Below are 27705 nucleotides of genomic sequence, written 5' to 3'. Positions count from 1 at the left end.
TTATTTCTCTTATTATATTGTTATGATTTTTGGAGAGTCATATTTGTGATGATAAAATTAAAAATATAAACGGTTCTCTAACGATAACAAGTCAGAAAAATATATTTGAAAATATTAAAATTTTTAAAAAATAATATATAAAAATTAAGTTTTATAAAAATATATATTTTTTTTACTATATTTGTAGGAATTTCTATAGAATTAACCCTAAAAAAAAAAGAAAAAAAAAGGGACCCCTCAACTAACTCTAACTCGTCGTTTGGAAAGGATTTTTTTTTTTTTTTTTTTTTTTTTTTGGGCCGCCCTTTTAAGTGCTCGAGAAGCGAGAGTAAAACAACAAAAACCCTCGCACTCCCTGAGTCCCGCGTCCTCTCCGTTCATTTCCCTTCGATCCCTTACGATGTCTAGGGTTTTGGGGGGCGCTAGGGCTCTCATGGCGGCGGCGAAGGCCTCCGCCGCCTCGTCCTCTCCGGCGCCGGCAGAGGCGGCGGCGGCGGTGGCGAAGCCGAAGAGCTCGGCCTTCACGAAGCCCATGCCGCTGTCGCCGGCGATGCGCAAGTTCGTCGGCGTCCCCGAGATCTCGCGCCCCGAGGCGGTGAAGAAGGTGTGGGAGCACATCAAGGCCCACAATCTGCAGGTGTGATCTCCTCATCATGCTCCATCAATGGCTCCTCCATCTTTTAAGAGCGATTCTAGGGCATTCTTAGTAGTTAGTGTTATCTTCGTGTGTGGATTTTCTTAGCACTTGGTGTTCTCTCTGCGTAGGGATTATAGGGCATTCTTAATACTTGGTCTTCTCTGGGTATATGGATTCTAGGGATTTTTTAGTAGTTAGTGTTCTCTGGGAGTGTGGATTCTAGGGCTTTCTCAGTACTTGGTTACTCTGGGTTTATGGATTCTAGGGCATCTCTTAGTACTTTCGCTTCTCTTGATGTATGGATTCTAGGGTTTCTTAGTGCTTAGTCTTCTCTGGGGATATGGATTCTAGGGCATTTTTGGTTTCTTCTTTGAGGGATTCTAGAGCATTCTTAGTACTTTGTCTCCATCAATGGATCCTTCTAAGAGGCATTTTAGGGTACTGTTAACACTTAACACTTAGTTTTTTCCGTGTGTATGGATTCTAGGGCATTCTTAGTACTTTGTCCCCATCAATGGCTCCTAAGATGAATTCTAGGGCATTCGTAATATTAGTTCTTAAATCTTCTATGGGTGTGTTAATCTACTGTGGTTTTCTGCTTATTTCTTGTGGTATTTTCAGTGTAGATATGCGCATGTATGTATTGAACTGTAGTAGTGCATTGACAAGCTTTACATGTTGTTGGAGGGAGAGAAGAGTTGTTTTTTTTTTTCCCTTCTTTTTCCGTCTATTATTTTTCCTTTTTGTTGATTAACTGATATGGAAATGCACAGATTGTGTTCTATGTATATTAGTTTTTAGAGGTCAATGGAACAGGACACACTAGTTAAGTATATCAGTCTTTTCTTTGGAGTTAGTGTTAGTAAGAAAGAAGAAGAGGCAAATTGATGTTCATGTTACATAATATATTTTCACTGTTTCGAACGCTAAGTATGTCACGGCATTATAAATTGCATTGCTGATATCATTAAAGTAGAAAGGCTTGAGATAATCCCGGAGATGTGAATTAGAGGGTTGGAGGGTTAGGTGGGACAATTGGTTAGTGTTAAGACAAAGATGTTAGTACGAGGTTAGGTTTGAGTAACTTATGAGTGGATGGTTATTAGTGAGATCAGGGGCTAAAGAGAGCAAATTAGGAAGAAGTATGACGAACATAGAGATCTTACTCTTTTGAATATTTTATATGTATATACCTATTCTTGTTTTTGTCAATCTTGGGATATATATTGAAGTGCGCCATTTCCAATGGATGGGAAGAAGATGTGTTTGTTCGTGGACAAAGGCAGAAAGTGTGAGTCATGACCTCTACTGTAATTTTTTGAGAGAGTTTGGTTGAAAGAAAGTAGGTTTTGTTTGTCTTTGGTAGTTGATCTGCCTCAGGACTACGTTTTTTTTTTTATTTGACATCTCTTGAATTGAAATGCCATCTAATCGTATAATTCGTTCTATACATTTAATTTCAGTAGCTGTTCTTTCTGTTCTCAGGCACCAAATTTCTTATTCCTAAAAACAAATGATTACTCACAGTAAGTTCGCCTTGTTCCATAATGACTTCAATGTTTGAACTGTCATGGTTTCCTGCGTATGTTTTTCTGCGGAGGTAGTCTACATATTTGTTTGTGTGTGTCTGTGTGTGTGCATACACATGTGACGTGCTTGTGTGGAACATTAGCTGATGTTTTATTCTCCCCTGAAACCAGTATTAGTAGACATGTTGAAGTTGCTTTCTCTAGGGATACACTCGCTTTATTTATTCTTGTTATTGATTTCTTACTTTCCCGACATTGTTGTTGTTGGAAGTATCATTCTTATTTAACTACTATGCATCTCTCTTGGTCCTTGTATAAAGCTTTATTATCAGCTCTCCTCTCTTTCCTTATTATTTTACTGTTAGCAATCTTGTGGCCGTAGGTTTATTTTATGGTTAGGATGAAGATAACAGACAACCCTAATCAGTTTTAATTTTGTTCACAATAATGAGTCTCTATTTGACCCAGCCTCTAAAACAGTTAGGGCTTATTGAACACCTTTACTCAAACATATTTACTGAGGCGAAATAGGCCTTAAATGTAATTACTAGAATGCTTTATATTATGAGTTTTGCTGCCTTTCCTCTGTTTCAGTGATGATTCTTTCACATGCAGGATCCAGCAAATAAGAAGCTGATACACTGCGATGAGAAGCTGAAGGCCATATTCGGTGGAAAGGAGACGGTTGGTATGCTGGAAATCGCCAAATTGATCTCATCGCATTTCCTGAAATCTAAGTAAACTGATTAAGGTAAGCACTTGATGTATTGTTGTTAACTCGGTTTTAGGGATTCCTAGTTCATGTGATGAATGTTGATGTGATGTTGATTAAAGTTATACTTACTATGATCAGGATTTTAGGTGGACTTGTAAAAAAAAAAAAAGAAGAAGAAATGTGGTAGTCCTTTTATCACATGTGGGAAGTGATCATTTTACTGCTTGTGCTAACATATTTCATCTTTCTTTTCTAACCCTGATTTTGCAATTTTGGTCCCTTTTTTTTAAAAAAAAAAAATTGTACATGTTTCGCCCTGAAGTAGCACTTCATTGAACCCATACTGCATGGCTAAATAGGAGTGATTAGTGTGCGAAGTAATCATATGATATGAACTCCTTATTTCATACAACGAGTCGTGCAATTGGATGTAATTTTAAATATAGGGTTGATTTCATACGGATCCTTTTTCCAACCTTGAATTATGGTTAAAAGTGTTGCAACTAAAAATATTTTATTTGATTGCATGTAGTTAGGAACAGTTATTTCTAATTTTGCCCATTTTATATATTGGGATAATGAGATTATCCTCGATTAAAATGATTTAGTAGTAAAAATTACTGTTCATGAACTATGTGTAACTCTTTAAAATTTATTTATTTACATAATCTATCACATATGCCTATCTTTATTGCAACAATCCAATCTATTAGTACTAATAACTTGTTGGGCCTAATGGCTTAAAACAAGTTATTAACATTGGGGGCCCGTTTGGTTGGTAATTACATAGATCTTGTTCAGTTGGATGCTAGTAAAAATGCAGCAGTTACAAATATTTTGTTTTGTTATGTACATTTGACAAGCGTATTTACAAAATTTTAGTATTTTATGTCTGAGATGGTGAGATTATTCACTATATTAAAAAAAAAAATTATTTTCAGTTTGGAAGATTATCCCAACTTGTATACACACAGATAATGAGATGATTTAGCACAAAAAATATTGAAGCAGCAGACGTGTATGTCAGAGGCATGCACATCTGAACCATTCTTCAAACGAAAAAGACATCTAGTTTAGTTCTAGCAATCATATACACACTTTCCTTTGACCCCTGATCCTGAAAGGGGGGGGGGTGGGAGGATATAACTAACTAGGTGAGAAGGTGATGCACCCATTTCTCCAGCACTGAGGGAGAGCCGTACCAAGGCCTTAGGTTATCATCGGAGCCGACAGGCGAATGATAAACGCCGTCCAAGCTTATGTTGAGGGCGCCTTCTAGATGCGCCGACATTTCTGGAACGACGCCGTCTCCCCACACATCTGCTCGCCCGCAAACCTGCAGATTTTGCAAAAAGCTATTTGAATACACACGAGTGAGTGATTGTTCTCAAATTTAGATAAAGGAGTTATGTGTTGCCCCTGTGGATTATTATCAATTTATACTTTATAGTCCTTGCTAAACATGAACGGAAAAAATAATAATAATAATCAAAAAACAGTTTTCTAGTTGAAAAGGCATTTTTCGTCGGTTTACTTTCCAGAAAAAATTGTTTTTCCAGGGAAGCTTTATTTAAAGGTTTTACGAAAAAGTCTCATTTTTGTTTTTCTAAAACAAAAAGGGTTTTGTTCGAAAACAAAAATCATGAGAAAAAGGCGTTTTCCATGAAAATCCTTTTTATCTTTCTCCGGAAAACAATGTTCCATGATTGTTACGGAGTAGCTAACCACCCTCTAAAGTGTCACTCATGATCCTTGAATTAAAGCTCATGTGAGTATTCGTGTAATAAACTGCGCATTTGAGGGCATAAATGAAAATTCTAATTTGACAGGTCTTTATATGTATGTAGGTAGATGATTTTGCAGGGATATTATTTTACATTTACTAACTCTTTGGTGAAAACAACTTGAACCTGGTGCCAACACCTATAATCCATATTCAGAGCCACATTATACTAATGCTTGTGGTTCTTTTCTCGTTGTTCGTTCATTAATACTATGTTATCAAAACCCAAGATGAGGAAATGTTATCCATTTCTGAGTAGGATCGGTTTTTTTTTCTTCTTCTTTTTTTTAATAACAGCATTTGCCACCTACCGGTTTTCAAAGATTTGAAGAACCTTATTATAATTTTTACCTGTTTATAACCTTGGCCGACGAATCGGGCACGTAAAGTCGGCGCAGTGGGCGCGGGCTTATTGTTTCTACCGTTCACAATGGATTCATCTTGACCCGAATCTTTGCCGATTTCTAGTGTCTCCTCAGAAGCAGATTTCGAGTTCCCTATCAAACGAGCTCCTTGGATGTACCTGTTGAACAAATTTGAAGTTTTAAGCATACACACGATTCAAACTAGCTGTTTCATGAGTTCGCCAAGCTATCAAAGTGATAGTGTTCCTACAATTTGCTTCCTTAGGATGACTCTGTAGTTTCGAGCAAAAGAAGGCATACGCTTTGACATAATTGAAAAGAAAAGGATTCAAGAGTCACATAGTGGTGATCAATTTTTAGCAGTAGGTGAATAATCAAATCGAAAATGCCTCTTCATGTCACAACCGACGATTGAGTGGTGAAGAATATATGAAAAAAAAGGGCCTACTTACTAAAGTATTTAATAGTTCCATGCAATGTCTTTTGTAATTTGTCATCTATGATACTCTTGAGTAAAGCTAGACTACTTTTACTTCCGCGGAGTTTCCGATGATGGGCATCCGAATTGACAGCAAGCATTGTTAGAAATAATCTGGGCTATTTGAACATTTATAAACTAAAAATATCATAATTCTTCAATATTATTTGCCTATATTCCAGTGATTTTAAAGTTGACAATTTTTAATGGCTAATATAAGGTGGATGAGAGGCCACTTGATCGCTAGATAAATAATGTCATAAAATTGTGAAAATTGATCGCACTTATGGTGTCGATTGTCAATTCGGATGCCCCATCACGTAGCCCTAAGTGTTCTAGTTTTACACCAATATTCATTACAATAAACTCAAATTTTCATCATCTACTACATAATTGAAAATACCTGATAAAGTTCATAGTAAACATTGTACACGTTTCGAGTCTCCAAAAAGAAAGTACCTTCCGGCAATGCATACGTATCGTAGCTCCGGCGTATAAACAGCTGGAGCACAGTTCTTTTCGACATAATCCAATAAACCTCTAGTTTGATCTATGACTCCAGGTACATTCTTTGGAGGTGGCCTGAGCAAGAATCAACTGTCAGTTGGTAGATATTTTGGTTAATAAGATCTAAGAAATACTGCAAAGCATTCTCGATTTAGATTTTCTGGAGAACACAAAAATTCACAACCATTTTTATTAAGGAAAAAGAATCCTTGATAGTACTTTCCACAATTGATAGTTTATAACTGTATAGCAAAGTTAATAAAAAACAATAAACAAACAATATGATTGAAAAATATGAAACAAAGAGGTGATATCCACTTTGTTGCACAAAATGCCCGAATATATCTGTTTTATCTGAAATTGATATAAATTAAGCCAACTTATCTACGAAAATCTTTGTGGTCACTATAAGAAACTTTCGCGGCTTTGGTGACCTATTGCTTGAGATGAAATGTAGCATAAGTGCCACTAGTTTTACATTTATATTAAGTGCTTGTTTGGTGGAATACACTCCGCTAAGCAGAAACTTTTCAGAAACCAACATTTTGGATAACAAGTAACATGAAGTTTTGAGCTTCTAAGCCCCAAAACAGAAGTTCTGATTTGAAGCTATAAAGGAGATTTCAAATGAAAAGACTAATAGCGCCTTCTTTGAAAAGCTCTTTTCAAAGAGCATTTCTACGAATTTCACTGGGGCCAAGCAAAGATGCAATTAAAGGATACACCACACATGAAATGAGAGGGAAAGTATACGAGTGTGGGGATCCAAGAGTGAGCAGCAACGCTATGCCGTCGAACCCAAATTCTTCCATGTAGACCCGTGCAAGCCATCCTCCTGCCGAATGCCCTATCAATGATATACCCTGACCTGCACAAACACCCCAAATGTTAGAATCTAAAAGAGTTGGAATTCAAGTTTCCTCAAATCCATTGTTTGGAACCATTGTATTGTAATATTTCGATTTGATTAAAATGATTTGTTGGGTTCTCTTATAGAACAACCAATTCTAATTATTCCACATCAGATTGGGTGAAAATTGATATGCTATTACTGATTATATACCAAATAAGCCGAAACTATTAGCACAGGCAAATGATTCAATCTCTCTAAGCAGAGAACTAGTCTAATGAAACAAATAATCTCCATTGCACCCTGTTTAAGTAATGTCATGTCCACTCTTAGAAGTAAACAGAAGTAAAAATTGAAATGTTGCCATCTATATTATCAACTGATTTGCATAAATTACTATGCAATGGCCTCACACCAATCGACTTAAGTATCAATCACTTCAGCTTAGATTCTACCAAGAGTGGGCCTAGTATGATTCACGCACAAGGACCAACCACTTAGGCTTAATTTGGTATTGAAGCCTATCAAACGCTATTAGATAAAATAAAGTTGAGGAAAAAGCATATAGGGATATGTTTCTGCGTTCTTCAGTGGGACCGCAGAAAATATATCGTAATCGACTCATCGCGATAAGCGGAATGCAATATTACGTACGGAAACAAACAGAATATTTTTCCAACGTACTTTCTCACCGCACGTAACGCAATCTCCCTTCAATCCCAAACGAAGCCTTAACCATGAATAGATTACGCTAGGACTCCGGTTAGTTTAAGATTTGTAATATTTAAAAAATATCATATATTTTATATTTGGAACTATGTTTTTATTACCAACTTATCATGTCACTTAGTATATTCTAATTAATGGACTCCTACTAATGATTCCCATCAAACAAAAAAATAAGAATACCTTGTATGGCATAATAATTTAGTTTTTCTACCACATAAAAATCTATAAAAATTTATAATGATTCGACTATTTTATTAACATCTTTTGAGTTGAATAGAAAATTATTAAAATATTACAAGCCGTAAATTAAGCGGGCCCTAGAAATAAACACATTGAATTGCTCTCATATAATATCATCACTTCAGTTCCAAAGAGCAACGTAAAATGCAATCCAACCAACTCCAATTTGTTTTCCCCACAAACTAAGTTAATTCTAAGCGAATTCAACTACAATTTCTCTTGCTTAAACTCAAATCAACTAAATTCGAAGAAAATGCCCAAGCTCATATCTCACCTGGGGAGGCGAGCGACTTCGCGTGCGCCACGGCGCGGTCGACTCTCTCCAAGTACCTGAAAAAAGAATCCGAACCGCGTGAGCACCCAAAACCCTAATTCCACCATTAGTAACCAACAAAAAGGCGATCGGGAGGGTTCTCACCAATCGAGGACGGGGCGGGGGCGCAGGGTTCCGCTCCAGTAGTTGGGGTCGAGGAGCCCCGCGGCGTTGCGGAGCCAGTCGATGCGGGAGACCTCGGCGACGACCGCGGCGGCGACGCCGTGCTTCTCCCGCAGCGCCGCGGCGAGCGCCCCGTAGTCGCCCCTGTTGTTCCCCAAACCCTAACCACAAAACGAAGACGAAGAAGAAGAAGGAGAGGTTATTCGGGGTGGAATCGGAAACAAGGATAATGGGATTGAGGAGGAGTAGTGGTTACGGGGAGAATCGCGACGGGGCGAGGAGGAGAGGTGGTGGGAATGGGAATGGGAATGGGAACGGGGGAGGAGGTGAGATTGGAGAGGGAGCTCATCCCTTTGTAGTCGTTGAAGCGGGAACGATAATAATAAATAATGATTTTTTTTTTTTTACAACTCAAATAAAAGATGGCTTTTTTTTGCATTTAGACCCCTCTACAAAAACTTTTTTACAAATGATCACAGCAAAATTATATTTGCATATATATAGTCATTTTCTTGTCACGCGAGTGTCATATCTATATTTTTAAGTTGAATATGGTACTTGAACTACTTGTTCATATCTCTCTTCCCCAAGTGTCGTATCGATATTTTTAAGTTAAACACGATAACTAAATTACTTATTTATATCTCTCTCCCCCTCGCTCTCTCTCTCAGCTTTTCTCCATCTCTCTCTCTCGCCCCTCGGCAAGCTCTCTACCGCCGCTGCAGCTCGCCGCCTGGCACAACCCTTCTCCTCCTCCGACTCGAATATGCCATCTTTGCAGTCCTCCACAGTGGTTTCTCACACGACCTTGGAGGTCTCATAGAGGATTCTACTATCACCACACCTCGACGATGATTTGTTAGTAAAAAAGTAGAAATGAAAACATGATGAATAACTCACCGTGTCAGACACAGTGAATTATTTATTATATTCAACTTAAACTTTTTTTTTAATATGGCGCTTGTATGACGCTAACGTGGCAGAGATATGATCAATTTTATAAATATAAATTTTATGAGATTATTTATAAAAATAGATTGTTAAAGGCTAAATGCAAAAAAAAATTCCAACTGCTATAATCATATAGGAACGTCTCTCTAAAAAATTTTCAACGATCATCTTTTTTTCTTATTTCTTTTTCTTTAATGTTTTTTTAATTTAATAACCAAAAAAGTGTAAAATTTATAAGTGCCAAAAATTTGATGCTTAAAGATATTATTTCCGAATAGACACTTTTTCCCCCTTTAGTTGATACGTTGATAAATTTATATGACTAATTAGATGTATGAATAACCTATTCACAACCCTCCGCATTGTATGGAATGAAATTATTTTCGATCATAAAAATATTTTTTCATTGTTTAATTAGTCTTAAATTAAATTTTTTACACATAACTTCGCTTTTCCAAAATATCAAAATTAACTTTGCCCTAGACTGTGGTGAAGTCAATTATGAAATTAAAAAAGACAAAACATAATAGAAAAATAACTTACATGACATGTCTTTCATATCCTCTTTCGTGTTAGTATAAAAAAGTTGATTAAATAAACAAAAAAAATAAAACAACTATGATTCCAAAATTATTCACTTTTTATTTAAACAAACAAAATATAAATATAAATTTTACCTAAACTTCAGTTCAACTAAAAGTTATTTTCAATCTTTTTTTTTTTCTTCTGAGACTTCCTTGATTTTTTTTAAAAAACGAACTAAACTATAAATATAAAACTTGAAATCGCAAGTACCAACCATCAAACCTAGAACATTTACAAAGGAACCATTTTTAAGTCCCAAATTTACGAAGGCATCAAGAATTAAACCACGATTTTAAGATAGGTAAGGAGGCATGCAACTACTAGAGAACTAGAAATTTGAATTCGATCAAATAATGGAATGCTACTACATCTTGAATACAATTCATTCATCATTTGAACTTGTTTAAGAATTGAACTTCTCAAAAATAGCATCCAAGTTCTGATGGAGACTTGAGAGGTACTTAAATCAAAACCAAAAAGTTGAGAGAACTGAAGTTCTAATGTTCAAAGGATCAAAATTGTAAAAGTTCTGATGCCTATTTCAAAATACACAATAATAGCTCAAGTAAGGTAAACATGTTTTTACCTACAAAAAAAAGAAAAGAAAAAAAATGCAACTAAAACAACACATAGAAGAAGGCTCAAGTTGTCACAAGGAAGGTCTGCATAAAAGAACAAGGTTGCATTTTTAGTAATTCCACTAAGCTGAGACTGAATGATCATCTGTAATTCCATGTATTTCTAGTCCTTCAAAAAGGATGAAAAAAATTACAGACGAAAAGAACTACCTCACGAGATACGCGGGTGCAGAATGAACAGATCCACAAAAGAGATATCAGCTTCAGACGTTCGCGGTGGCATCTTCGCCCAATACTCCTTCCGAGCTTCTGGCTCCGGATAACTTCTCAGCAGCTAATCTCTGCTCCAATGCCCTCGCACCTCGTTCTCTGCAATTCGAATAAGAAAAGGTGATCACAGTTTTAGCATAGTATTACTAGAGAGGGAGCTAGGGAGGGAAGGAGGGAAACTAGGATGCTTTTATAACCATGACTAATGGACTTTAGACATCTCCATGGTCTCACAATTGACAATTTTAGTCCGTACCGTCGGTGATTCCACACAATCCAAACCATCTTATATAAAACTTGACTAATTTTCAACTTACAAAATCCATAATAAATTGGATCTTGTTTTTTAAAAGGTAGCGAATGATAGATATTGTGGTCAATAAACAAGAATTGCACCTTCTCCTGGTTGCTTCAATAGGATCCGAACCAGGAAGAGGCGTATCACCCATGGTGTAACCTCTCGATTCGACAGAACCTTCAGATCTTCTTCCACAAAAAATCTTATCGAATATTGAAGCAATTGGATCAATGATTGGCCTGCAAATTGATGCAAAAACAAATAGGAAAAAAAAAAAAAATCATACCATGTGTATATAATATAAGATATTCACCATGCAACAATATGTCAGTACGATAACTTTACCGCAAAAACTCAGGGAAGAAGCTTGAGAAGGAGAACTCATCACTTGGGTCTCCCTTAAGGCTCGTTTCTGGGTACTTTTGGAAGTAACGAAGGTAGATCCAACTCATGTAAAAGCCAGACAACAGTGTTGGCAGGTAAGATAGAGATTCTGCTACGAAGAAGCTTATGGCCACTGCGAACAGTATGACAAGAGATGGTACCCACTGGGATTATCATAGCATAGAAGTAATTCGATCAGCATAACCTTTACTAGATCTTTTTATTACTTATGTGCAGAATAATTCACCTTAAATGGTTTACCTTCGCTTTGATCTTTAGTAATTCTTGATCAGGCATTATTTGCTTAATGCCAACTAGGAATCCTGCAAGGACCCCGTAGAAGCCCGAAATAGGCGTGTAACTGCAGAATGGAAGGATAAGATGACATCAGATAATTAATGTGCATACAAGAGTAGAAAAATGAGAAGACTAAGATTAGAAAATAAAAGTGGAATCGAGTATCAGATTATAGCAAAGATTTGAGGAAGAGAAGACATTTTTATCAATCTTAAAGCATATTGGCACTAGTTCTGTTTTAGGCCTAACACGAGGATCAGAAGACTCGATTGGCAGAGTTAATTTGCATCAGCCACAAATATATATGCATCAGCCACAAGTGATCTACTACTGCAAAAATCTTCTGTGAATAGATGCAAATGAATGATAGGAGATCAGTTTATCACCCTCTCTTTACCATCAACATTGAACAAGGCATCCTTTCAATAGGCACATAATTTACAATGGGAATTAGTTCTAAGGAGTGCATCAATAATTAAGGGCTCTTTTTTACAAAGCAGGCCTTCAAAAATTTAAATTTGGGAATACAACCCTCCAAAAAATTTATCTGGGGATATAATCCTCTGCTCACCACATAACCGCCACATGGGTAGGTTATTAAGACGGTGAATTGTTTAACTCTTTTATAAAAGCGGCGAACGATTTACCGCCTTTATCATAATGTCCAATATAAAAGTAGAGAGAAAGGAAAAGCGGTCCCTCGTTCTCATTCACGACCTTTGGCAGAGAAAAAGAGGAACATTAAAAGTGGTGAACAATTTACCGACTATGTCCTAATTTTTGGAATGCTAAAAGCGGTGAACGATTCACTGTTTTCAGATTGTATAAAAAATAGAAACATTGATAAAACGTTGAATTGTTTACTGCTTTATAGAAAAAAAATGGCGAACGATTCACCGCTTTCTTCCCCTTCCCATTCCACATAAATCCAATCTAGTGCCTCTTTGGTGCTGATGTAGCAAAAAATAAGCTTAAATCCCCAAAAGAAATTTTCAGAGGTTAGGATAATTAAATATAAAAATTTAAAAGATTATTATAAAGAAAACCCATATTTAAAGATGCCATAACAGACAGTTATGATGGAAAATCATACACTTACAATGTGACCGAAAATACTCTAGTTTGGAAGTTGCAAACTTGCAACTACATAAAAAATGAAGCATTATCTGTTAGTAGTCTTATACACTTACAGGTATCTTTCTTCCGTGGTGATGTAGTACAATGCAATAGCAGTAACAAAGACAGCAACTGAAGTTAAGAGGTTCACCACAAATATGAACTTCACAAACTCCTTTGCACCCCATAACGGTTCCAAAAACTTTCCACAGAAAAGAAGACCTATTGTGCTAACAACCACCTGCATTGTAAGTAATTTTACCATTTAATTACTCAATAGATGGACTCTATAACATAGAACCATCACATCAAGATTCTTCCAGACAGGACCTGAATGAAGAAAAAAGACATGTAGTTTAACCCAATAAATTAGGATATATGCTATATAACCATATAAAAAATCTATATTCAACGCAAGTAAAATCTTCAATTATGAGCCAAGAACTCAGTGAATGAACAAACACATTACGTCTTCTTATAAGGATTAAGAAATTCAATCATCATAACAATAATAATTAGCAGAGATTAATATAACTAAATGAAATCGAGATTCGGCGGCTATCTGACTTACAAATGTAGTAAGAACATAACCCCTCTAAAGGGGTCTAAATAGTCTGGTCAGCATTATAGTTGAAACAAAAGGCGAAGAAGATTCTTTAAGTTTATAAATGCTGTGTCAAAGTTTTTTTGTTCTTCCCAAGAGCATTAAATGTAGCGAGAAAAGAACAAAAGAGATTTGGTTGTTATAATGAATATTATCAGAAAGGCCTAAAGCTAGCTAGAGAGAAAAATCTCATTTCCATTTACAAATAAACTATATGGATGGACTTACAATTTAAGTTCATAGCAAAAGTTGCACATGAACACTGATCAACCAGCAAACTTTTTGGATAGTTTATAATAACACATGAACACAAGATCAACCAGCAAACTTTTAGATAGTTTATGAAACACATTCTCATATTTGGTTGACCTTCTTGTTCATGTAAGATCATTTGAATGAAGCGCTATAATGCATTAATTGGTTCGCTGAATACCCGCATAAGTTGAATCTTATTTAGTCAGATACCAGAATGCCAAAAAAAAGTACATAAGAGGAAAGCCCAAAAGTAAAGAAAAGCATACCCCTGGAAGCGATTGCTCAATATAGCCAGCAGTGATCAGGTTCCATGCAAATGGGATGGTCCTAAGAGTACCAGAAGAAAATAAGACATTGACGACAGCAGCTTATGAAGGTAGAAAACTCAGGTGCATTAGCATCACATATATCTTGCTCTTAGGCAATAACTACACCGTGTAAGGAAGATCAAGGTCAGAAAATCCCATTGCTTAGTTCAGAAAAAGAGACTTTTAATCCAGTTCCAATCATAAAGGACTTGCTCATTTAGAATTAAATTTTAGGATACAATCAGCGACCTTAACTGTGGATCAGCATCATCAAAAAGTGAGTTCTGAATTTTGGTAATAAATGCAAGGCATGCATTTGAAGGCAGAAGAGATCTTACAAATACATTTGACAACACCAGCCGCCCACAAGCAAACAAACAAATCATTTCACAACAATAGTTCACTATCTTGGATTTTGCTAAGAGTGACTTCCCCTTCAATGTTCTCCAATAAAGATGGTGGGATTATGAGTGAAAATGATTAATTAATTCTTAAAAATCACAAACTAACAATATAAAGTTCATGGAAATGCGATGGTGCTTGTAAAATATAAGGATATAGTAAACACACAAAAAATAATTATACCAACAAAAGAGAGAGAACTATCAATAACCTATTTCTCCTGTCAAAACCCTGCCCCTTACTCTCTTCTTCTTGTAAAAATAATTGACATGATTCACCATTTTCTAGAGATAATGAAATTTCTAAAAAGCAAACAACGCAATGCATCTAACAGTTATAAAAAGAACTTTTTATAACAACTAACTTCAAATGCTACTCTATTGGAATTTTTTATTTTTCATTTCAATGAAACCACTCTTGGCAATTTCCACTACCAGCATAACCATAACTGGCAGAAACTACATCAACCCACCTAAAAAAGAGCATTTTGGAGCACAAACAGCAGAGGGAGATATTTACCAGCCATTATTAAAAATAAAATAGATTGAACATTTACATTCTGTTTCCATCTTAAACAGTAAACTTTACCTTGCAGGAATAAGTGCAAGATAAGCGAGAGCTGAAGGCAAAACTTGCAGCAAGACAAATCCAGCAATAAGTATAACAGCAAGACCTTTGCACAATCTGGTAAATCCTGGAAAAGTACTTCCCTGCAATGAAGGAATGGAAGGTTCAATTATCACAACGAAGATTTCAACAAATACAACGCACTTTGCAGACATCTAGAGATTAGTTTGAGGTTCACTAGTTCTTCTGTGACAGACAGCATAAGGAATACCACAAGGTATAGTTTGCAAAGAAAATGTAAAATAAAATTGTCTTTACTTCATATTCCAAGTGCACAACAGAATCTAGCTTGGAAAATTTCAGGTTGACATGTCAATTTAATAATATTTTAAGATAATGTTCCAGCATTCTAGGCAAGTTAACAAAGAAACAAACTCCCAAGTCAATATAAAGGATTCTCCAAAGTCCACTAGCAATATAAGATCTAAAAACCATAGCTGCACATGGATAATATTACGAGCTAAGAAATGCTATAGGTGACTGGAGATCCCTAAAAGTTTATAAGAGTTCCTGACTGCATAGACGTAGAGAGTACATTCTAATAGGAAACGCCGATTTTATACATATTTATCTTCTCAGCTAATGTGATTTAAAAGTAAACATCATTTCATCATCAAATTTTAGCACATTAATATTTTTGTTAACTCGATATCTTGAAAATGAAAAATTATTGACTCAAGAGGATAGAACACCACAAGAGCATCGACATGCTATCATTCTATCCTCAATTGGGATTGTGCTGAGCCCAACCTTTTGTTTTCACTTTTTCTGCTGTCTGAAATCATGTTTAGCATCAATAAACACTTAAACAGGGACATTACAAGCTATAATTCTTGCACATACAAGCTTTTATTGTTTCTCCTCGCCTTTTTGAAGCAACTTAGATCTGACACAAATTACTCACCTAGTTGTTTGTGACCCGACAATATCACAATATCAATGCATTAAAAAGAATGCATCGGTGCAATTCTTTGCGCGTGTTTCTAGTAAAATCACTCATTCACGACAGAATCTCAGTCGCAACCCAATTTAGCACCAAAAATACAAAATGAACATGAACATGTGTATCACAAGTACAAAAAATTCTAATACTCGGCATTTAAAAATGGAGCTAAAACAAAGTGACAGGACAATCATCACTTCCAATTCAAAGTGAGAACTATAATGCATCATCGCGCAACCAAACACACAGATCTGCATGTGCGAAATGATCAATCTCATGATCACATCAATGTTCTTCTCTCACCACAAGTAACCAAGTTAATAGCCTACATCATCTAGGAACCTATGAATGAACAGTTTTCTCTCAATCAAGGACCTCAGATCTCTGGTCTCAGTGGCATAGTGAGTAGAAATTGGGAATCAGCTCATCGGATCTCGAAGTTAACCAGATCGACACGATCGAGGATCTTCCGATGCAGCGCGGTGGATCAATACAGAGAGAAAACAAGGAAACCGATCAATTGATCGAGCGAGCGAACAAAGAAGCCGAAGATCCGAAACGATCGAAGGCGATGCAGACGCCACCGATCTACCATCATCGATCTCTAGATCTCCACACAGATAGTTCATGGGAACAATGGCCGAAGGGACGATCTAGGGTTCCACACACACACACACACACAGATCACCGTACTCACCGCCGACACGCCGCCGCCGCCAAGCATTGCTTCCTCTCCGACTCCGACTCCTCCTCCTCCGCCGATCTCCTCCACCTCCTCCTCCGACGACGACGACGATGGTGGTGATGAGAGGAGAAGAGTTGGCGATTCTCTTGAAGAGAGCAAGAAGAGGAGTTTAACAGGGATTCTGAAGTGGGCGAAATGCATGAACAGTCCCTCTACTGTTCAATTTTGCAAAATAGTGCTCGTACTTTTCACTATGTGTCAATTATGAACTATTTGTTTGTCATAATTAATTTCTAAATTTAATTTAATTTTTTGTTGGACTAAATTGTAAGTAAAAATCATTTATTTATTTACCTTGTTTTGTTGATAAAAAGCCAGTAGCTTGGAAATTAAATTATCTAATATTTTTTATTTATTTAGTCGTAAATTTTTAATTTAATATATAAGCAAGTGAAAAAATTATAGTCTTAATCTTTTTTTATATTTTTCACTATTTTAAAAAATAAAATGAGTTAAACAACAAAAGTGAATTTTATTTTAATAAAATTAATTTCATCTCTTTTCATTTTTAAGTGAAATAAGCATGCCCTGAAATGCTTTAGCTTCTTAATTAATATTTACTATACTTAACCTCTAAATATTAACAAAATAATTTTAATTCCAGCATAAAATAATTTTTAAAATTTTGCTGGATAAGTAGAAGAAACAAAATAAATTATTTTATAAAAAAAATAATATTTTTTATGATTATAAAGTAAAAAGTCAAAAAGTGTGGAGAAATATATAGAGTTGCTACTAACATTATTGGTGTTTTCTGTCTCTGTCCTATAAGTTAGAAACCCTTTTAACTTTTTAATATTATAGAAAATAATTGATCCTTGAATTTATCACAGTTGGAGTGTACAAATAGTATTACTTTATTTTTCAGATAAAACTTCAAGAAAATATCGCAACTATTGCCTATTTAAGAACCAAAAAATTTCAACCAAATAAATTATAATTTTTTACAAAATTTAATAATTTGAATTACTTTATAGTAAATGAAAATGAATTAAAGAGTCCGGCTACCATCATAACCATACATCTCTTATCCAACGGCCGAAAATTTATAAATACAAAAATACCTATACTTATAAGGACATGGTAGCCCTAGCTATATATATATATATTTATAAAAAGTCCCACTATGGTGTTTTTAAAAGCATTAAGCATTTCGTATTTGTAAGTTTTTTTGCCATTAAATCTATTCCTTTAATCATTTTCACTCATTAAATAATGTTTAACGGTATGGATTGTTGATTCAGAAATTATATCATTGAAAATAATTTATGAAGACGAATGTGATTGTACTCATAAAAATATAGCAGTCGGACTCTCTCTCTCTCTGTACATATATAAATATTAGATGTTATAATTGAATTTATATTTTAAAAATTAAATTTTAATATACTATATTTGAAATATGGCAAAGAGCAATAAATGTTTGGATTAAAATTTTCAGGTTCAGGTTTAAATTTCAAAATTTTGAACAGATTAGATTTTGGATGCATGCGGATTTTAAAAATTCATCCCGAACCTAACATCTGGGGTTTGGATTAGATTTTGACACGTGGGGTGTAAGATTCAAGTCCCCTCTCAGGTCCCTTTTGTTTATTGCTTATTTATTTAACTTTTTTATAATAATTTTTTTTAAAGATAGATAGTATACTACTCGCTTCGTTTATTTTATTTTATAAAATAAATTTAGTTGAAAATGTGAATCAACTAAAATTCGAACTTGGGACATCGAGTATCAACCACTAAGCTTTTTGCCACTTACGCTAGGAACAGTCAATTTTTTTTTATAATAAATTATATGTCTTAAAAATATATATTTATTTTTTAAATAAATTATTGTTTGTATGAGTATTTATGATGGTTTATATAAATAGGGAGAATATACTTCATGTTGATACTTGGTTGGGGTTTCCATATGAAATGAATAATCCTAATATAGAATAATATTTCTAAGATGTTAAATTTTAGGATAATTGCCAATATATCTCTCAAAACTTCAAAAATATCTTATTTATCTCTATTTTTTTTTTCCTTTCTAATATACCCCTCGTATGTTCCTCTATTATTCTAAAATACCCCTACAGTTACTATCCGTTAAGTTAATTTGGATTAAACGTAAGTTAAATATCTATCACAGCTAAAAAAATTAAATACCAATTTTGTCCTTAACTTAAGAATAAATAAGAAATGTTTTTTTTTTTTTTGAGAGATAGATAGCATGCTACCTGCTTCGTTTATTTCATTTAGAAATAAACTTAGCTGGAAATATGAATCAACTAGAATTCGAACTTGGGTCTCGGGTACCAACCACTAAGCCCTTTACTATTTGCTCTAGGGACGGTTTGTATAAATAAGAAATGTTGGTGATGGTAGAGGAGTATATTTGAGAAGATCAAAAGTTAAAATAATTTTTTTGTCCCTAACTTAAAGGCAAATAAGAAAAGTAGGTAATAACGGAGGAGTATATTTAAAAGAACAAAATACTAATTTTATACAGATAACAAAATTTATTAACAGATTTTAATTTTAGAGGTATATTTGAAATAGGTTGAAATATAAAAATAGTATTTTTAATATTAATCTCCTAAGAGGGATAAATTAGGTAGTCGCAAATTTTTTAAAAATATTTAAGCAATCACCCCTCAAATTTTATTTATAGAAGAATAAGTTATGAAAAAAAAAGAAAAAAAAAAGTGATCCGGTTCGAAGCCAACAAAAAAGCCGAGAAACGCAAACCCTAACCAACTCCATTTGTCTTCTTCGATCCCTCTCGTTTCCCCACCTCTTCTTCCTCTTTGAGCTTCTTCGTCTCTCCCAATTCTCCAATCTCTGCATCTTTTTTGCTCGATTTGGAATCGGTGATTTCTTCTACTCTTCTTATTTTCTCCGATCTCTGTTCTTTCTTTTTCTTTTTTCTGTTTTTCCCCCTCTTTTTTTTGGTAATTTTATTGATCTATTAACTTCCTTTTTTTTTCTCTTTTTTTCTTCATTTTTTTGATTAATTTAAGTTGATTTATGTGAAATTTGTTTCAATGCAGTTGAAGCAAGAAGATTAAGTTGATTATTTCATAGGAAAGTGTCGGATTTTTAGGGTTCTTTTGATTTCCTTTGAACATATTCCAAATCAATTGTTTAGGTATGTATGGTGATGGTGGTTTGAATCAAACACACATTTGATTTTTGCCTGCAAATTCTTCGGAAAATTGGGAGAAGAATTTGTGGTTTAAATTGGTTGCTGTCACCGAATTTGTTGTCTGATCTTGTAGGTTCTAAATGGGTGGGAATCGATTTTCCATGTCGGACCTCACCGACGCCGGATGCTGCGGTTGCTTCGGCTTCTTGCGGAAGCAACACAGGTCCGTAATGCCGTTCCGGGGTTCCAGCGCTGCCTTCTCTAGCGACTACTTGCTGCCGCACAACCCCGAAGATGTCGATCGCAGCTTTTACAACGGGGAAAATCCTGATGATGATCCGCATGATAGTGAAAGCGGTTCCCAACAATCCGTCAAACGATCTGAAGAGATCATCTTGGCGAGGATTCAGAATGGATTGATATGTAGGGACGTTCCGGTAAAGGAAACTCGGAAACTTACCATTTCCAAGGTGAACCAAGACTAAAGCTTTTTTCTTGTTTGTTCATTTTGTATGCTGCATTGATAACTGCCTCCTAGATTGTGGGAATTATGATTCCTGTGTGGGTTGAAATTTGTCGAAAAGAGAGAGGAGAAGGTAAGAGAAATAGGACAGTAAATAAAACCCTTCAAAGATTATTTGTCATTTAGTCCGTAAGTGGAGAGTATATCCGAACAACAAAGGCGAATGCTATTTCCTTCTCTTTTGATTTGGTTTCCTGATGCCTCTTCTTTTCTCTTCTCTTCAATTTCCTTCATCCAAATAGAACATTACGTCCCCTCAGTGTTGTTGGTGATGTCTTTTTAATGAAACATAAATACTAAATTCTAATCTAGTCATGCCTATTCTTTTTATTTATGTAACAACCGTGAAGAATAAATGGTAGAAGTAGTAGTAGTATTAGTAGTTAGATGTAGAAGAGGAGTAAAGGTAGCAGCTTTACTAGCTAGAAGAAGAATAAGTGGCAGCAGCAGGTGGAGAGGAGGAGGTGCGGCAGGTGGGCCGACGAGAAGCGTGTTCGAAGGGCTCAGGCGAGCTTGACGGAGCAGTGGGGCGAGAGGTGGTCCGGGCGGAGCTCTGGTGGGGACGACGGAGCTAGGGCATCCTCAAAGCTCGGAGAGGGCGCTGGGATGTCCGACGGAGTCCATGGAGTTGGGGCGAAGAAGAGGACTGGCGGATCGAAGCTTCAGGATCTCGGAGCGGAGGCAAAACATGAACCCAGTACCCGCAAGGTCACGGATGATGCGGAGAAGGAGTCCGACGCCCGCTTGCCCGTTTATAGGCGGATCGGGTGGGCCGAACCTTGGATCGGGTGCAATTAGCGAACCCAAGGCCCGCCGGGTAGCGGATGGTGCGGATAAGGTCGAGCCTGACGCCCACTTGCCCGTTACAAGCAGCTATGAACCGGAAGGCCCAGAAGAAGGCCCAACTACCCCGAATGGCAGCCCAACCCGACAGCATCTTATTTTGTCACTTTGTTGTTTAACCCTCAGAGAATATGTAATTTTCATTTCAGTATAGAACCAAAAGTAGTATAAGTACGAGAATGTTAAGCATTACAGGGTATGAATGAAATGAATTAGCTTGTCTTCTTCCCCAATTATCCTCTTCTTCTCCACTACTCCTCTAAACCCTTCTTCTCCCCATTCTTCTCTACCTCTAATTCTCCACTTCAAATCTCTATCCCAACTCCTTATCCCTCTCTATCTCTTTAACTATCTCTAATCTCTACCCCCAACTCTATCTCTTACCTTCTTCTTACCTCGGATCCGCGAGAAGCACCCATCATCCTCTCCGCCATCCGACCTCAGAGCAATTTCATCATCGGTGGTTGCGGATCGTCCGGGGATATTACAATTTATTGTTTCTCTTTATTAGGGCACAAATGGACAACAGAGTTTCCTATTTGCTATCATAGGTCCGCTTTCAATAGAATGATAACTGTTATATTGTAGCCTATATGCTGCCGCTCTTCAACTTTCTTGATGTGATATAATCATGATGCTACTACGGAGATCAAATTGCGGATCAACATTTAACCTTACATGCTTTGGCCTGGCTATAATAATAGCCAAATTCAAACTATCGGCAGCTTTGGATTTCTTGTCACTTTGTCAGTCACTCAAGTGGGTCCTAGCCAAAATTGAGCTTCTATTTTCTGGGCCATTTTAATTGATCTTCAAGTGATCTTTAGCCTGCTGCTTGAGCTTGGCTTGCTCGTAATCAGGTGGCATGAACAAGCTTGTTGGCATAATATTTTACTATTATAACACTGTTAATTGTAGAATTAGGTCTCAATTGTAGATTCATGTCTCAATATAAACTAGATGTGCTTAAAGAAAATTACTTTGTGCCCAATAGATATCTCCAATCTACAATTTTTTTTTATTTATTTGTTGTTGAAATCTTTGACAGAAAAGCTGAAAGAATTCACTGTATTGTATCTTATATGTCGTATTTAGCAGTCATGCCAACTCTATTTTTGTTCATTTCAGGATGAAAACGGAAATAAGATGATTAACGAATATGTTCGCCAGTACAAGATTGGATCTGGTAGCTACGGAAAAGTGGTAAGGCTGCTACTAGTAGAAATTGTTATTTAGTTTTTCTATAATAATGAATAATTCCTTTCTATGAAACAGGTTTTGTATCGCAACACTAAAGACGGGAAATTGTACGCAATAAAGGTATTAATATTACTTATCATTGCATGTCCACCTTTTTGTTAATGATGATTGGTATTTATCTCTTGAAATGATATGCCATGATGATCAGTCAGTAAATGCTCTGTATATAACATTGGGCATCATATAAAGTTTCATACATACCCCTCAAAATCTTGAAAATTTTGTAAATACCCCTTTACAGGAAATATCACGTTTGTTATAGTAATTTAGCATGCTATATCATTGATGCTCTGACTGAATTGTCCAACTTCATGCTAACCTGGGTTCGAGGATGGTTTAATGCTGGCTAACTTATGAAATGCCAATTTTAATCTTTCTTCAGGCTACTCTGTTAAGTACTCTCATAGATTGCCAATGATCATTGACCTCCAGGTCCTTCACCTCTTCAACACCACTCCATACATACTTCCTACACACTACCCAGCTCCTAGATCACTCTCAGTTTTGCTTCTTCACCAACCATCAGTTATTTAAACATTCAAAAGCTAACTCTATCTTTAGTGCAATTCTCAATATAAAATTTTCAAAGCCAACATCGTTTAAACTAACACACACGACCATGTATAAATCAAGGCATACTTCATTGAGTGACATGCTCCTGATTTATTGGATCACTTTGATGGCATTAAATCTGTTTCAATCAGCAATTTTGTTTGACAAAATTGTCTTGGACGACCAATGAGATTAAGTTCTTATAGGTTTCAGAATAACATGGTTGTATTCATTGCCATTGTACGATCTTCTCCTCATTTTTGGTTAAAATGTAGTTCTTGTTCTTCTTATAGGTTTACCATCGGTCATACTTATCGAGGATACGAGTGGGAGGTTCTGAAACTGCCTTGGGTGATGTTCTTCGGGAGGTGAGCACATTTTTTCATTTGGTTTTGGCTTGCTAAATATAACAAATAAATGCTAGATTTCTCTATCTACTTGAATAATTTGATACCTATTCGTTTGGAGAAGTTTGAATTGTTACAATAGCGACGCTATGCTATTCATGAGTAGGTTTCACATTGATTGCTTGTTCTCTGGGTCTCTCCTTGGAAGATTTTTGGTTTATAAACCATCTTTGGTGGTTTATTTAATCGACTGGTTGTACATGATCATTTGTTTTGAACCATTGTGGGCCAATAGTAGCCCAAGTGTTTAATCTTGAGGCGCATCTTGGGACCAGACTGGTGGGCACCGCATACACCCGAATGAACTTCATGCATAACTTGTTTGATTTCTTCTGGTGATATACATCTCAACCATAACTGATCATAAGACCTCCTATAGAGGGTATCGTTCACGAAAGCGTACCGCAGCGCCCTTTTCTTCAACTGAATTTGTTTCGGCTTTTCTTCTGGAAGTTCGTTGTGTTTGAAATAATTAATGAAAGCCTCCCTCAGTCATTTTCCATTTCAATTTTTAGTGTATTCGCTTTCTGAATTTCTCTTGATTCTTCTTCGAGATCTAAGTCCGTAGGCGACAAGATCTTTCTATTCTTGATAGTCACATGGACTTCGTCAAGATTGGGATCAGCTAGCTCTTTAGCCAATCTAGCAAGGGCATCCGCAGTTCTGTTGTTCTAGAGGGTACGAAGATTCAACCGAAGCAACATTGGAAATACCCCTACTATTCTTGTCAGTAAAAGGTCTAAACAGAAGGAAAGACTATTGATGCTCGAGTAGGCGTTTCTTTTATGGCTGGGATTGCATCATTAAACAATTGATTGATATGAAATGGAGAGTACATCAAAGTTGAGAACAGGTTCGTATAATAAAGTCAATAGTAACTTCAAAAGAACATAGAAAACAAATTTTGCCTGTTGCAAACTCATATAAAGTTTGTCAAGCCATAAAGTTAAAACCAACATCATGGAGAATTCAGCTGGTTAACAATATAGGACGGACATGCAAACTGTTAGTACCAACATCATGGAGAATTCAGCTGGATAATGCTGCCTTTAGGCCCTTTACTGGTAAGATGTGAGGAGAATATTAATGTACACCTTATATTTTGAGTTATGGTCACACAACGTTTTTTTTTTTTTTTCCTTTTTTGTAGATTGATGCTCAACACAGAAATCTATTTGCCACTCTTTTATAAGTATCTGATTGTAGAAATAATATAATTTCTTTCCCTTTTGGCAGATATCCATTATGAAACTGTTGGATCACCCCAATATAGTTAATCTCATCGAGGTGATTGATGACCCAAACACAGATAACATCTACATGGGTACCTATTTACACCTTAACTAGAGGTTTTCAGTCTACCGAATGCTAGGACTGTTTTTGCAGATCACTAGTTGGTTTGTGTAAAGTGTTTCTTCATAAGACAGTGACGTTGTATGCATTCAGTTATTTACCTTTCTTCTTCTGTCACAGTTCTAGAATATGTGGAAGGCAAATCTGTTTGTGAGGGCTGTGGTCCGCCTGGTGGTATAGGAGAAAGTACTTCTAGAAGATACTTGCGAGACATAGTTGCTGGTCTCATGTATCTTCATGCTCATGTAAGATGTTAGTATTTTTTAATTTCCATTATGTTCTGTTTCGTAGCTTTTTGGAAGAGGATATTATATTTGTGCTGATAGTCATTGCTGCCTGTTGCTGATCATGTTAGTTTACTGCACACTTTGATCTGTATCACAATTCGATCACCTTATTAGGTGAACAGCACAAGGGATCTGCGATGTTCTTGGCTTTTCTTGCCTATTATACTTGTCAACTATGATGTTTTTCTTGAATGACTTATTCTGTGGTTATTATTTCCAGTACTATAAGAAACATTGTCTATTGGAGGGACATCCTGCTTCTTTAAGGTGGGGCATGCATTGCTTCTTCTTTTGCTAACATTGTCATTGAATGGTTGTGAATCATTATAGTTCAAAATCTTAATACCAATCCAGCTTGTCAACGCAATCTGTTGTTACAAGTATTAAAGCTAATTTAAAATTTAATATAGGTGAGTTCTTATTGATGTGATCCATGGGTGCTCTAATAATGATAGAAATACTTAGATGAAATCGTTGTTTAGGCACGTTTCTCCTTCTAAGAAATTTCGTCTGTTACCTACTATCTACGGTCTGGTGATCTTGTTGTATTATGTAATTTTGTTGTTGTGGTGACATTTTCTCTCTATTTCCCATACACAGAATATTATTCACCGAGATATCAAACCTGACAACCTCTTGGTAACAAGCAGTGGGATGGTGAAAATATGTGATTTCAGCGTCAGCCAGGTTTTTGAGGTATTTGGTCGCTTGCTAATAAAATCTTTATATTTGTATTGCTGCTTTGTGTATTAATCAATTTCTTAAGGTAATAGGATGGATTTTATCCTCCTATAGTCAGTGGGCAGTAATAGGATGGATTTTTAGTAACCAGGAAGGAATTTATAATTCTCAAAAAGAAACATAACTAGACGCATTGGTTTACCAATGCATTTGTTTTATGTAATGTCGAAGTGTCGATTGGTCAGTTTATGTTTAGTCTTTTTTCTCCCTCCCTGAATTCATTTAAGATATGCAGGATGATAATGATGTACTAAGAAGATCTCCGGGTACTCCTGTTTTCAGTGCGCCTGAGTGCTATTTGGGTGAGACCTCAAAATTCCTAGTTCCTGAGGATCTAGTTGCATGCTGAAAACAACTAGGGTAAAATGTGTCAGTAGTTCCTGTACTATCCCAATAATGCGACATTGTTCCTGAACTTTTCACTGGAAGCTTTATTCCCTGAATGTTTTGTCATATATTGCTATTTCATCCTTCAAAACTACGAAACTCTAATTTGTGCCCCCCCACCAAAAAAAAAGAAAATGAAATAAACAGTTTATTAACCCTATTTCACTTAAGCTGGAACAAGGGAGTCATTGTGCAGGAAAACTTAGATTATTTGATTGTTGGGTGTGTAACTTCAGTCTGAAAGTTTGGGACTAAAGAGTTTATGTGAAAAGTTCGAGGATGTGTTGCAATGCCGGTATAGCACAGGGGTTATCTGTTTAATTTAAAATTTAAAAAATGAAAGAAAAAAGGGGACCATCGATTCATTTTACCCTAATGATTGCAGCATTCACTAACGAGATTTAAGATTCACGGTATTCATCTCCTTGCAGGATCAACCCACCATGGCATAGGTGCTGATGTATGGGCTGTTGGTGTCACATTATATTGCATGATTTTGGGCCAGTATCCATTTGTTGGTGAAAACTGGGAGGATACTTACGAGAAGGTACCAAATTATGAGTTTTTTTTTTTTTTTTTTACTGGCTTCGACTCTCTGAGTGTGCTTAGTCTGGCTAGAGCAGCTTTTCCAGTAAGTTTCATTTGAGCAGAGCGGATAGAAAAAACACTAACTGTTATTTCACTAAGACCTCCTAGCGACTTCTCGCTGCTGCGTAAGCAAAAGCTTCTGTTTGAAGTTAATGCTTTTCTCATCATTTCGAGCCTAGAAAGCTCGTTTCTGCTAATAGCCGCCGCAGACACTCCATACTTTACATTCCAAACACTTAAGTGCTACTTTTCGTGGTAAAGACTTTTTGTGTCTTATCGACAGATTGTAAATAACCCATTGTATTTACCCGACGACATCAACCCCCAATTGAAAGACTTGTTGGAAGGGCTCCTCTGGAAGGGTAAGTTCGATTCCGCTTTTTCGGCTTTCTTTTTTGGTTGAAATTTTACCTAGTGAGTGTTTCTACCCCGTAATTTTGCTTTATGTATTTAGACCCCGAGCAGCGCATCAAGTTGCGCGCCGTCGCCGAGCATCCCTGGGTGGTTCAAGAGGAGGGGCCGATCCCCGAATACGAATGCTGGTGCAGGCGCGACAAGTCTTCTGCTGCTGCAGCAGCAGCAGCAACAACAACATCATCTGACCAGCAATCACTTAGCTAATGTATCTGATTATATGGATAGCATTAGGATGTAATTGAGAGTGGTGCTTCTTTTTTTTTTTGTTTTTCTTTTTGTGTGGATATGAGCTGCTTCAATAAGTTTCTGCTGGAGGAGTTTGTGAATTTGGTCCAGTTAACTTATTATGACATAAAACAAGCTTTTGGTGACTTCAATTGCGTTGTTATTGTTATTGTTTTTTTTGGGGGGTTTTTTGTTTTAACATAAGTGTCTAAGTTCAATAATTTTTTCGAAAAGGGACAAATTATATATTCGCTTGCTAAAATTGTTAGCTCGAGATGGAACTTGACTTCCACTCTGTTCAAAGAAAATTGTATTATTCAGAAAATGTTTCAGGAAAGTAGAGAGAAGGAAAAGCAAAAA

The 27705-nt window shown here is 36.1% G+C and overlaps 4 protein-coding genes across 5 annotated transcripts; 2 read left to right on the top strand and 2 right to left on the bottom strand.

Annotated features, from left to right (window-relative positions):
• LOC109713139 (upstream activation factor subunit spp27-like) lies at positions 326 to 3114 on the top strand. The gene is made up of 2 exons (XM_020237110.1): positions 326 to 637; positions 2782 to 3114. Exons 1-2 carry the CDS (start codon positions 401 to 403, stop codon positions 2905 to 2907), a joined length of 363 nt encoding a protein of 120 aa, XP_020092699.1. The 5' UTR covers positions 326 to 400; the 3' UTR covers positions 2908 to 3114.
• Positions 4007 to 8686, bottom strand: LOC109713138. The gene is made up of 7 exons (XM_020237108.1): positions 8526 to 8686; positions 8252 to 8430; positions 8108 to 8163; positions 6768 to 6882; positions 5967 to 6089; positions 5016 to 5187; positions 4007 to 4217 (listed from the first exon to the last, which is right to left on the bottom strand). Exons 1-7 carry the CDS (start codon positions 8616 to 8618, stop codon positions 4032 to 4034), a joined length of 924 nt encoding a protein of 307 aa, XP_020092697.1. The 5' UTR covers positions 8619 to 8686; the 3' UTR covers positions 4007 to 4031.
• Positions 10177 to 16796, bottom strand: LOC109712609 (rhomboid-like protein 19). Of its 2 annotated transcripts, XR_002216917.1 has the most exons (9): positions 16585 to 16796; positions 14906 to 15027; positions 13874 to 13934; positions 12823 to 12989; positions 11597 to 11696; positions 11297 to 11499; positions 11050 to 11190; positions 10594 to 10752; positions 10208 to 10467 (listed from the first exon to the last, which is right to left on the bottom strand). XR_002216917.1 is itself a non-coding variant. In XM_020236259.1 (8 exons), the coding sequence occupies exons 1-8, from the start codon at positions 16771 to 16773 to the stop codon at positions 10647 to 10649; spliced, it is 1089 nt and encodes a 362-aa protein (XP_020091848.1). In that variant the 5' UTR covers positions 16774 to 16796; the 3' UTR covers positions 10177 to 10646. The 2 variants fall into 2 exon arrangements, 1 of the variants encoding a protein (XP_020091848.1); XM_020236259.1 differs by having other exon boundaries at positions 10177 to 10752.
• LOC109712607 (serine/threonine-protein kinase GRIK1-like) lies at positions 19323 to 27497 on the top strand. The gene is made up of 13 exons (XM_020236258.1): positions 19323 to 19487; positions 19668 to 19765; positions 19896 to 20232; positions 22257 to 22331; positions 22404 to 22448; positions 23234 to 23308; positions 24584 to 24671; positions 24821 to 24945; positions 25588 to 25683; positions 25964 to 26030; positions 26547 to 26662; positions 26987 to 27065; positions 27158 to 27497. Exons 3-13 carry the CDS (start codon positions 19903 to 19905, stop codon positions 27322 to 27324), a joined length of 1263 nt encoding a protein of 420 aa, XP_020091847.1. The 5' UTR covers positions 19323 to 19487; positions 19668 to 19765; positions 19896 to 19902; the 3' UTR covers positions 27325 to 27497.

Source organism: Ananas comosus, linkage group 7, assembly GCF_001540865.1.
Source record: "Ananas comosus cultivar F153 linkage group 7, ASM154086v1, whole genome shotgun sequence".
NCBI classification, from domain to species: Eukaryota; Viridiplantae; Streptophyta; class Magnoliopsida; order Poales; family Bromeliaceae; genus Ananas; species Ananas comosus.
This window is presented reverse-complemented; position numbering and strand designations above follow the sequence as displayed.

What these genes read in the sequence shown, in the direction of transcription:
- LOC109713138 (XM_020237108.1), bottom strand. Translation starts at nt 8,618, where the DNA reads ATGAGCTCCCTCTCCAATCTCACCTCCTCCCCCGTTCCCATTCCCATT. An exon ending in GAAGTCGCTCGCCTCCCCAG is followed by an intron (nt 6,883 to 8,107) that starts GTGAGATATGAG and finishes GTGTTTGTGCAG; the next exon opens with GTCAGGGTATATCATTGATA. An exon ending in ACTCTTGGATCCCCACACTC is followed by an intron (nt 6,090 to 6,767) that starts GTATACTTTCCC and finishes ATTCTTGCTCAG; the next exon opens with GCCACCTCCAAAGAATGTAC.
- LOC109712607 (XM_020236258.1), top strand. Translation starts at nt 19,903, where the DNA reads ATGGGTGGGAATCGATTTTCCATGTCGGACCTCACCGACGCCGGATGC. An exon ending in GGAAATTGTACGCAATAAAG is followed by an intron (nt 22,449 to 23,233) that starts GTATTAATATTA and finishes TTCTTCTTATAG; the next exon opens with GTTTACCATCGGTCATACTT. An exon ending in TGGGTGATGTTCTTCGGGAG is followed by an intron (nt 23,309 to 24,583) that starts GTGAGCACATTT and finishes CCCTTTTGGCAG; the next exon opens with ATATCCATTATGAAACTGTT.
- LOC109713139 (XM_020237110.1), top strand. Translation starts at nt 401, where the DNA reads ATGTCTAGGGTTTTGGGGGGCGCTAGGGCTCTCATGGCGGCGGCGAAG. An exon ending in TCAAGGCCCACAATCTGCAG is followed by an intron (nt 638 to 2,781) that starts GTGTGATCTCCT and finishes TTTCACATGCAG; the next exon opens with GATCCAGCAAATAAGAAGCT.
- LOC109712609 (XM_020236259.1), bottom strand. Translation starts at nt 16,773, where the DNA reads ATGCATTTCGCCCACTTCAGAATCCCTGTTAAACTCCTCTTCTTGCTC. An exon ending in ACCACGGAAGAAAGATACCT is followed by an intron (nt 11,697 to 12,822) that starts GTAAGTGTATAA and finishes TCCATTCTGCAG; the next exon opens with TTACACGCCTATTTCGGGCT. An exon ending in TACTAAAGATCAAAGCGAAG is followed by an intron (nt 11,500 to 11,596) that starts GTAAACCATTTA and finishes TGATAATCCCAG; the next exon opens with TGGGTACCATCTCTTGTCAT.